Source organism: Papaver somniferum, unplaced genomic scaffold (genome assembly GCF_003573695.1).
Source record: "Papaver somniferum cultivar HN1 unplaced genomic scaffold, ASM357369v1 unplaced-scaffold_131, whole genome shotgun sequence".
NCBI lineage: Eukaryota > Viridiplantae > Streptophyta > Magnoliopsida > Ranunculales > Papaveraceae > Papaver > Papaver somniferum.
Window position 1 is genome coordinate 3,696,377 of NW_020622270.1, and position 10,630 is coordinate 3,707,006.

Genomic DNA, 10,630 nt, shown 5'->3' on the forward strand with positions numbered 1-10,630 from the left:
AAAATTAATATACACGACTAAACCGAACCATATGATCGGCAACAGAAATAGTAAACTCAGACAAACCGAACTATTAACTGTATACTCTCAGCAAATAATTCGGCAACGTTTTCTGGAAAAGTAACCAAACTCTGAAAAACCTCCATTAAAAAAGTCCCAGCCGAACTTTTAGTTCGGTTACGTCGCAACTTTTTTTTTCCTAGCCAAACTTTTCTCTGAAAGCAAAAACTCCATTAAAGCTGAGTTCGGCTACCTGTGTCTTCAGAACCATTAGCCGAACTACACTTACAGATGAGTTTGGCTACCTGTTCTTCGGATGTCGTAGCCGAACTTCATTTCCATGGTCGAAATCAGTTTGAAATTTTATCATTTTTTCGGAAGTTTTTTGTCAATTCAAGCAACATTAACTAAAGTTACCCAACTAATTAATCTAACCTCACTAATCAATCATTACACTAACATTAATTAATCATTACACTAACTAATTTAATCACCAAGGACATATTTGGTATTATAAAAACTTAAGTTAAGGGATGGCTCAAATTTACTTCAAATATCCACCCATAGTAGTCCCCCCACAAAAAGGAGTAGTCCCAAAAAAAAATGATTCTTACATAACCATCAGGAGCCGGAGATCAATTCCATTTTTCTGGGCCTAGAGCATAACGCAGGAGCCCATGCTATCCTTAGGTTTAATTGGAACCATATTTTAGGGACCATGGTTTTTTTGAGGGGATCATGGTTTTATTAGGCCACCTTCCCTATAGTGATAAGGGGTGTCCTAAAACGTTGAAATGACTAACCTACCCTTAACCACCACCTCCTCCCACCACCACCGCCCACCACCGTCGATTACCACCACCACCTCCGATTATCACCACCACTAACCACCGATTACCACCACCACCTCCTCCCACCACCACCACCGCCGCCTATTTAAGAAATGTAACAACATCAATGCAATCACAATTAAGTTCGGTTATTTCCAACAAACCCCTCACTTTAATTTGATTTTGATTGCTTCAATCGAATAGAAATCATCAAAATAGGGTTTTAATAGGAGTTACAAAGCCATGTTCGGTTAGGCCGATTTTCCAAAAAACCTAGTTTACTAACCGAACTTCTTGAAAATGAAGAACACAAAGAACAGTTCGGTTCTATTGGATTTAAAACTAAGTCACCGAACTCTCTGTTCGGTTGTTTCACAGAAACATTTAAAATTACAAAGTAACCGAACTCCACCCTTACAACCGAAGAAAAAACAAATCCAGTCTAACCGAACTGTGTTGTTGTGGCCACTATGTTGAGTTCCAAAATAACCGAACTTAGCCAATAGAGTTCGGTTTGTTCGCAAAAAATTTTAAAACTACAAAGTAACCGAACTCCACCCTTATAACCGGAAAAAAAAAACAAATCCAGTCTAACCGAACTGTGTTATTGTGGCCACTACGTTGAGTTCCAAAATAACCGAACTTAGCCAATAGAGTTCGGTTTGTTCGCAAAAAATTTTAAAACTACAAAGTAACCGAACATAACACTGTAACTCCTAAAAATCTATTATTAGAGAGTTCGGTAACCTGCGTGTTTGGAACAAGTAACCGAACTAAAGCTTCAAATGAGTTCGGTTACTTGTTTTTCATATAAAGTAACCGAACTACAGCTTCAGGTATGTTCGGTTACATGTTCTTGACATATGGTAACCGAACTTGCCCAAATCTACATAAATTTTTTCATTTTTTTTTTGAAAGTTTGAAGCAATTCAACCAACATTATCTAAGTTTGAAGCATACCTGGGTACCCAAATACCCTTCCTCCGGGTGTGGTTGGTAAAATCCATCGTTTTTCAAGTTTTCCTTCTTCATCTTCTTTAAATTTACTCTCTCAATAATTCTATTTCTTTAGAAAAAAAAACATCTGATTTTTTAATCTCACTAATCTTTAACTTAATCATCTCACTGATCATTACACTAACTATTATTAACACTAACTAATCATCGCCCAAAATTAATCAGGAGGGTATTTAGGTATTAATATAAATATCTAGATGGGGTGGCCTAGATTTACTTTTAATGTCTTTACGCAAAATAAAACCATGGTCCCAAAAAAAAAAACGATGGTCCCCGAAATATGGTTCTTTGATTATTCCCTAAGAATTATCCTTAGGTTTAATTGTTCTTTCAACCCGGAGAAGCCGCGCCATCACCCAGTGAATCACTCATTTACCGAAGCGAAGTGGAGTGAGTCTCAAAAAGAAAACTGCTATTTTCTTCGGTTTAGGCAGCGGAAGGTGTTTTGGGGTCTTCTTTCATCATTCCTCAAGGTGGTGATTTAATGGAGAAATGATCAGTCTCTGATCTATTCATTAATCTAGCTTGGTGAGTTCATCATTTCTTTTGACAATCTTGTTTTTATTTTGCTTAATTGCATTTTGCCAATCGTTGATTAAAATTGTGGGTTTACTCATTTTTGGATGTATGTTTGTGAATCATTGATTAAGATTTGGGTTTACTCTTTCTTGTTTGAGTTTTTTTTTTTTAATTTCCAAAAATGTTATTAAACCCTAATAGATTGATTTGAAAACCCCCAATAAAACCTCATTTTTGTCTAGGGATTGCAATATTCTGGGGTTTAGGATTGACATTGAAAAATATGGACCTATTTTTTTCTAATTATTTCCATTAATTCTTGATTAGGGTTTAGTTACAGAACAAGAACATGGGTGTGGCAAAGGATAGGCTCAGTGACTTACATGACCCACTTCTTCACCATATCTTCTCATTCCTTCCCTTCAAATGTGTTGTTGCTACCTGCATTTTGTCTAAAAGATGGAAGGACTTGTGGATATCTTCTCCTGTTCTCAATATCCAAGAATGGCGGAGGCACTCCCGATATGGGTTTATTGATGAATATTGGTCTGAGACAACCGGGTTGGTAAATTTTATGGATAGACTGCTGGATCAATCTCACCCTCTATTTCGTAATGATTTGCCGAATATGAAGAAATTTTGTCTTGATTATGATAGTACCTATGCTAATGGTAAGATTTCTGGATGGATCCATACTCTAATGATGCGTAAAGTTGAGGAGATCAGTCTTTGTATACCCATAGAGTTTGTGGTGCCGATGGGTTTGTTCACTTGTGAAACTCTCACTGTGTTAAAGATAGAAATGTCTGGGGATCTTTCAGCGAAAATCAAAAAGATTGGGACTCTTCGTGCTGCTGAAACAATTTCATTTCCAAGGCTCAAGATTCTTCACCTGAAGCATATGATATTTGTGGATGAGAGCTTGAATGCACAATTATTTTCTAATTCCCCTGTCCTCGAAGAATTGATGTTAAGTAACTGTTACATGGCGATAACAAAGGTTTTACATATTTCAGTTGCTTCATGGAAGCGGTTATGCATTACAAACTCCAAGATGTATAGTTGCAAGCTCAAGATTTATGCACCAAATCTACAGTCTCTAACATACAATGGCATGACAGAGGGTTATGCTAATAAAGAGCATGTGTTTTCATCAATAGTTGATGCACACATTGACATTACTTATGAAAGTCGTACAAATAAAAATTCCAAAAGACGATGTGGCCTAAAAGATCTCGTTGAAGGCATTTCAAATGTAAAGATCCTACACATTTCTGGCTCCAGCCTCCAGGTATAAATGCTTTTACACAAATTTTTTCATTCTCAACTGAGATTTGTCTTCGATAAACTTTCTGGTTTCATTTGTATGTATTGCTGATACCGTGTTTCATGGTTGCTAGAGTTTCTTCTGGGGAGAGACGAATCAGATGATGCTTATTTTCCATAATTTGAGACGATTGGACGTGAGTTCAAAGCTTTCACATTGTATGTTTTATGCGTTACTTAATCTCCTCCTTAAGGTGCCTAATTTGGAATCAGTTACCATTGCTCAGGCAAGTCCCTCACCTCTCTCAAGTCCTTGGTTTAAATACTCGTCTTTTGTTGAACTGTTATCAATTTAAATTTTATCTAAAGATACTGGTACGTATAGGCATATAGCAAATGCCATGCCTACAGGTTGCCTGATACGACCCAATTTTTTTGTTCAAGATACAAAATTATTTACATTATAACAGGATATTGCTTGTTTATACTCTGAGATCTGAATGCTACATCACCAAAAATATGATGGAAAATAGGGGAAGACGTGGCTTAGTTTGTCTCTCTGTCCAATTATCTAACTTGTGGCTGTTGTTGAAATTTATTTCCTTCTTGTTAATTTGTTACAGGGTTTTTCTCCATCCGAAAACTATCGTGGTTTAGATACATGTGGGAGACCTAGGAGGCAGGAGTGTCTGTTACAACATCTGAAAGCAGTCGAAGTACGGGAGATAAATGGGAAACAAGAAGACCTTGATATGATAAAATACTTTTTAAGGAATTCACCTGCTCTGCAGATAATGACAATTGCATCCCTTCAAGCTTACCACAATACATGCAGGACAGCGTGATGAAGAAGATACTGATGCTTCCAAAATGCTCGACGTTTACAGCATGTTTGGATGACGCGATGGGAATCATCAGTCTCAGATCAATCCGGCTGCTGGGGTAAATTCTGACAATCTTGTTTTGATTTTTCTTACAAGTATGTGAATCATTGATTGATTAAAATTGTGGGCTTACTTTTTGTTGTTTGAGTCTCTCTTTTATTATGTTCTTTGCGACAATTAAACCCTGATAAACTGAACTGAAACCACACACACACACCTCATTTTTCTCTAGGGGATTGCTATGTTTTGGGGTTTTAGGATTGACATTGAAAAATATGGACCTATTTTTTTCTAATTATTTCCATTAATTCTTGATTAGGGATTAGTTACAGAACAAGAACATGGGTGTGGCAAAGGATAGGCTCAGTGACTTACATGACCCACTTCTTCACCATATCTTCTCATTCCTTCCCTTCAAATGTGTTGTTGCTACCTGCATTTTGTCTAAAAGATGGAAGGACTTGTGGATATCTTCTCCTGTTCTCAATATCCAAGAATGGCGGAGGCACTCCCGATATCGGTTTATAGAAATTAGAGACGAGAACACACGTCAGGATGATGAATATTGGTCTGAGACAACCGGGTTGGTAAATTTTATGGATAGACTGCTGGATCAATCTCACCCTCTATTTCGTAATGATTTGCCGAATATGAAGAAATTTTGTCTTGATTTCAGTAGTACCTTGGATAAAAAGCTAGGGAGAAAGGAATTTCGTCACTAATGGTGAGTTTTATATCCATACGACTGTGTATGAAGTCGTATATGAATCAGATGATTTTTTATTTATTTTTATTTGTAAGATGGTAGAAGAACATTGGATAAGATTTTGCTGTGGTGACAGCTTTCAAGTTCAGCATGTAACTTGGTACATGGGAATGTAGCTGATAGTAAGGAACTAATAAATTCATTAGTATTTGACATCAATTAGAAGCAATCAATTACCAATTTAAAGATAGATTAGGTGGACTTTGTAGCACGCTATGTTTTAATACATGTTTTCCTTAGTGCATTGGTTTATAAATACAGTTTAATGAGTTTGTGCTGCTAACATTTGTGGATAAAAAGTCTAATCACTTTTTTCCTGTTCTACATTTAATATTTGATATCTTTTGTATACTAACATCATCACTGTTTTCGCGCGTTTTAGGAAATTGTGGGATGAACAAGAGAAGCCAAGTACATTGCAACTTTTGAAGGACTTCCAAGAAAGAGAGAGAAGCTTCAAGTTCTAAACCAAACTAAGACTGTAGTCCATTATATTGGCTATCTAGCCACCACTTAATCTTCCGTATGTGAATGGACATTCACCCCTTATAGAGCGTCGAAGTAATCCTTCACGAGCTGCTTTAACATTCCCGTTTACCTCAATTCTGTCACTTCAAGGTGCTACGGTAACAATTATAAACATTTACTTGGTGCATGATATAAGTTCCGACTGATTCATATGCAACAATGGTACTTAGTTAGAAGGGTGTAAAAATTGTTGGCCTTTTACGGCCTAGCAACCAATCAGAATTCTCTTAGATTGTGTTAAGCTGGTTTGGTGATAATCTGGATTTAAGTCTGGTCTTGTATTTAGGCTTTGATTAAGGTTAATGATACATTAAGTTTTAACTGTTTAAGTAGTACTGTGCTGTGCTAGGTAGCTATTGAGTCTCGTGATAAAAAAAAGGCTAGAAAGACACATGGCAAGTATGACAATGGCTCTTTTCTAGGCATAAAAGAAAATTTCTTAATCTCCCTCATTCAGGCATGCCAAAATAGAAGTTAGAAATCTGAATCAAAACCTTAGTTCTAATTAGAGATTCTTTCTATTTAGCCTTGTACCTTACTTCTATTTAGCCATGTGCCTTAGTTCTAATTAGAGATCTTTCTATTTCGTGTTGGGAGTAACTATTTAAACTGTGTATGATGTTGTCTGTTTAGTTCAGTTGTAGAGTATAATTAAATCTAGGAGTAATTTGGTTTTCACTTTCAGCATAAGGTATAGTTTATATCATAGTTATGGATAAATATTAACGACGAAGGAGCTGACAATCAATGAACACAAGTTCTTATCTGCAATAATGATAATGATCTGTAATTCTGAATGGTTCTTTTGTGTAATAACGATAGCTAGTATGCTGCTTATCATCTGTAATTCTTTATTCACCTATCCTGCATCATTCTCTGAAGTTATCTATATTGCAGTAATGTGGTTCTCGTTGATGCCATTTTGAATAAAGTAACCATCTAGATGATATGCACAAACGTGTTATGCTGTAGAGGAAATTGAATGATTGATTATAGCCTTGTGCACTTAACTGATAATTCATCTGCTTTTCTTTGACAGTAGAAAAGAGGATCGCTCTCCTGCGAAAAGCTTACAGATCCAATCAATAAAGCACCTGCCTGCTTGAACTAAGTCGGATTAAAATGTACCAAGGATTGTGGAACCAGACTCTAATTGTGAAGGAGGACTCAGACAGCTACAGGAAGTTGAATGGAACTAATCAATGTACTGAAAGAAATGGTAATCCTTCTGTCATTACTTCATAACCGTAACGTTATATTATTAGTATCAGCACTTGCACGATTATTGCTTGGAAGGATTAGGTGCTAGAGTTAGAACTAGCCTGAATATTGCTTGGAAGGATCACAAATATGAGTTGCAACCCTAGTCCTTTGCAATTTCTATCGGTAAAAATGTCCTTTTTTGCACATCTGAGTATGTTCACTAAACATCGTTCTCGTTTATGAGCTAATGTAAGCAGGACTGCTAGTCATAGACACTAATAAAAATGACTCTTTAAGTAGGTTAACAGCATAAAATTCAGAATTTGTAAACAACATCCTTTCAAGGAGTGGTATGGCTGTCACACAATTTGTATGTTGAATAAGCAGTTAGGTACCCCAAGACTTGGCTGTCACATAATTTGTACGTTGAATAAGCAGTTAGGTACCCCATGCATGCAGCATGCCAACTTTGTATGGTAGTTGATCAATGCGCGCAGTATGCCTAGGCTAACAATATTAGTCCAGAAATGAATTCGAAGATTTATAAAAAAAACCAATACATGATCAAATCTTTAATCTGCTCTGCTCCATTTTTCTTTCTCTGTCTTTAAACCATGGCAGTTCCTCTACTTCTCCATTCATGTTACTTTCTCTTTCTATTCCATTATCATTAGCAGTTCCTCAATCCCCTACATCTCTCAAAAACTATTCCTTAGCTGATGGTGACCCAAATATTCATGACACCATTGGGTTCACAGTACCTCTTTTTCACATGTTAGATTCACCACAATCACCATATTATTCTGCAGAAATGACAGACCAGGAACGAATTCGCCTGTTTCACGACTCTTTGCAAACTCGTATCTTCACCATGCTGATGGATCGTAAAAGTTATGTTGTCCGGGATTACCTACCATTGAATGGATTCCGGTCCGGATATACGGTGAGCTATGAAATCGGTACACCACGCACTGTTACCTATTCTTTTGTGGATACTGGAAGTTATTTAATCTGGCTGCAGTGTAAGCCATGCAAACGATGCTATAAACAAGGGACACCCATATTTGATCCGAAGAGTTCCTTCACTAATTCCAAGTTGCCATGTCTTCACCAAGAGTGTTATGACAAATTCCTTAATGTGATACCACCGACAACACATGTCCATATACAACCAAGAACGCGGATGGCGGTTATTCTACAGGCTATCTATCAACGGAAACTATAACAACCTACCGGGAAAATGGAAGCTTAGCTCAGTATCCTGAAACTGTCTTTGGTTGTGGAAATGATAATGTTTTCACAGTCAATGGGAATGGGATGGACCCCCCAGGCATTATTGGCTTGAATACACACGTATTGTCCTTCGTTTCACAGTTAGGAGTACAATATTTTTCCTACTGCTTGCCTCAGAGGAAGGGTTAACTTGGTCCAAGGCGAAACAATGCGATATTCCACAGAAGCTATAGCAATTCTTTACGCTTTGGTAAAGCAGCTTTAATCCAGGGCGAGAAGACTCCTATGATAAATGTCCAAGGTTTTTATAAAACTCAGTATGTCATTAGTTTGAATGGTGTCAGCTTTGGTTCTGTAAGGGTTTCCGCTCGAAGACTGTTCATGCTGTTAGACACAGGCAGTTCAGTAAGTTCCTTGCCGGAATATATTTACGACAAGTTGATTGATGTGATGAGGAAAAAGATCGAAGAGTTATTTATCGTTGAAATTGTGAAAGAAAAGCTGTGTGTGAAAGCAAGCAAATGGAGTGAGCTCAAGGAACTCATGCCTACATTAATATTTCATATTTCTGGGTTTGATTACAAGCTATCTTGCAGAGAATACATGGTATTACCATCATGGTGTTAATTTGGACGGGGTGTATTGCTTGACTATAGGCAAACATGCGGCTAACTTTGTGATTCTCGGTGCCTACCAAATGCAAAGTGTTAACATTGGGTTTCATCTGGGCGACAGGAAAATTTATTTTGATACCACCCTCAGGGGCGGAAGCACAGGTTGACTAAACCTGGCTGTAGCCCCCCCTTTTTCTTACAAAAAGTCACCAAGTTAGTGATTTAGCCTTTGTCCATTTTTTTTTTTATGAGTTTAGTCCACCTAGTTCGTTAGTTTCCACCAAGCTTAGCAATTTAGTGCACCTGTTTCATATACGTTGTTTCCTGTTAGCAAAGTAGGAAGGAAAAGAAAAAAAAGGGAGGCAGAGTTGGTCTTTGTTGTGCAGTAATAGGGTTGCTCAGTAAATGTTTGTTGAAATGCTTCAAAAATAGTGAAGTGAAGTATTTTCGTAGTTAATCTGTAAACTAAGGTTAACATCTAGGTGCACGACAATACTACGTGGAGTATGTTTTCCTTCTCCTCCATATATCGTTTCCGAGAAAGAAAAAAATAGTCTGGCAGTAGTACATCCTTGGCCCAAGAATGTTGGCAGATTGCTAAGAAACCTGTCGACGCAAACAATAGAAGAAACACTGCCAAAGAGAAACGAATATGGAAGAGTAGTGGATCCAAAACAACCATAAGTTTTCGGCAAACAAAGACAGAGCTGCGGTCAGAGTGCAGTTAGCAGGATGACATGAAGGAGAAATAGTTGGCTTATGGGACTATCTTCTGCAAACTATCAATCAGGTTAGCCTATGCGCTATAACAAGTCTGCATATTCCGTATCTCTTTCTCTCTAAATTTCAAGCCCCAGATTGCCGGCTCAGACCTTCACTCGGCAGGAACGGGAACTTGAACAGGAGCAGGAAGGGGAATCAGTTGCCAAGGGTCTCCTGTTGGAACAATTTATCTTCTTTTATCTTTGGTCATATCCGACTTTCAGCTGGGACAAAGCAACTCAAGAGAGAAATATGAAGCTTCGAAAAGCGCTCCTTACAAGGCTGCAAGCTCATGTTCCTAAAAATATAGGCAAGATTGTTCGTTGGAGGCGGAGACTATATAGCACATTTTTGTACATTGCTGTTTTGCACTAAAAATGTGTTAACAGTTCGTTTTGTTTTGGATTTCACTTGTAATGGATCACAGAGAATTAGGAAACATATTTTCCAAGTGATATAAAATATAACATCGGCATTATAAGGATATCCCTTTGATGGGGTGAGGCATGAATTCAAAGTTGTTAATTGTCAATTGTTTCCGCACAAGATTAAAAATCAAATGAATACAAAGACAGCATGCATGAGCCTCTCTAACATGCTATCCATCATGCAACAAGTTAATACATTGTTTTATGAACAATGTAATCCGCCATGCTTTCGCTGTTACTGTACATTAGCTGCATCGCTTCATTCTCCATTTGAACGAAATTGTCAAACTCCCTTTGCCATGCTAAGGCCTCTTCATGCATCGTATCCTCTGCTTCATCCTGCACGTACCCTTGAGTGCATGAGACACTGCTGGAAGTCGGCTCTGGACAACAATTTCCTAAAGGTTTTCCACATAATTTATCGTTCCCCGCAAACCAGGAAACATGAAAAGATGAAAAAGCTTTTGGAATTTCTCCAGAGAGATTGTTTGTAGAAATATAAAATTCATGAATTATGAAGAAATTCTTTCTTCTCGACCTTTTTGAGTCCTGTTGTGTCATCTTAAGGGAACCGCTAAAA

General features: G+C 37.5%; 1 protein-coding gene across 4 annotated transcripts; it reads left to right on the plus strand.

Moving 5' to 3' along the window:
• The first annotated feature begins 2,183 nt into the window (after window positions 1-2,183).
• Window positions 2,184-10,090, plus strand: LOC113332370 (F-box/FBD/LRR-repeat protein At2g26030-like). 4 transcript variants are annotated; one of them, XM_026578915.1, is made up of 9 exons: window positions 2,184-2,375; window positions 2,694-3,657; window positions 3,767-3,919; window positions 4,256-4,574; window positions 4,836-5,240; window positions 5,665-5,908; window positions 6,850-7,029; window positions 7,823-9,650; window positions 9,746-10,090. In XM_026578915.1, the coding sequence occupies exons 2-4, from the start codon at window positions 2,716-2,718 to the stop codon at window positions 4,475-4,477; spliced, it is 1,317 nt and encodes a 438-aa protein (XP_026434700.1). In that variant the 5' UTR covers window positions 2,184-2,375; window positions 2,694-2,715; the 3' UTR covers window positions 4,478-4,574; window positions 4,836-5,240; window positions 5,665-5,908; window positions 6,850-7,029; window positions 7,823-9,650; window positions 9,746-10,090. The 4 variants fall into 4 exon arrangements, with proteins under 4 accessions (XP_026434700.1, XP_026434699.1, XP_026434701.1 ...); XM_026578914.1 differs by having other exon boundaries at window positions 7,823-10,090; XM_026578916.1 differs by having other exon boundaries at window positions 5,665-5,900; window positions 7,823-10,090.
• Window positions 10,091-10,630: the final 540 nt, after the last annotated feature.

Excerpts from the sequence above, each read along its gene's own strand:
- LOC113332370 (XM_026578914.1), top strand. The coding sequence starts at position 2,716 with ATGGGTGTGGCAAAGGATAGGCTCAGTGACTTACATGACCCACTTCTT. Across the intron at positions 3,658-3,766 it reads TTTCTGGCTCCAGCCTCCAG|AGTTTCTTCTGGGGAGAGAC; the intron begins GTATAAATGCTT and ends CATGGTTGCTAG. Across the intron at positions 3,920-4,255 it reads AATCAGTTACCATTGCTCAG|GGTTTTTCTCCATCCGAAAA; the intron begins GCAAGTCCCTCA and ends AATTTGTTACAG.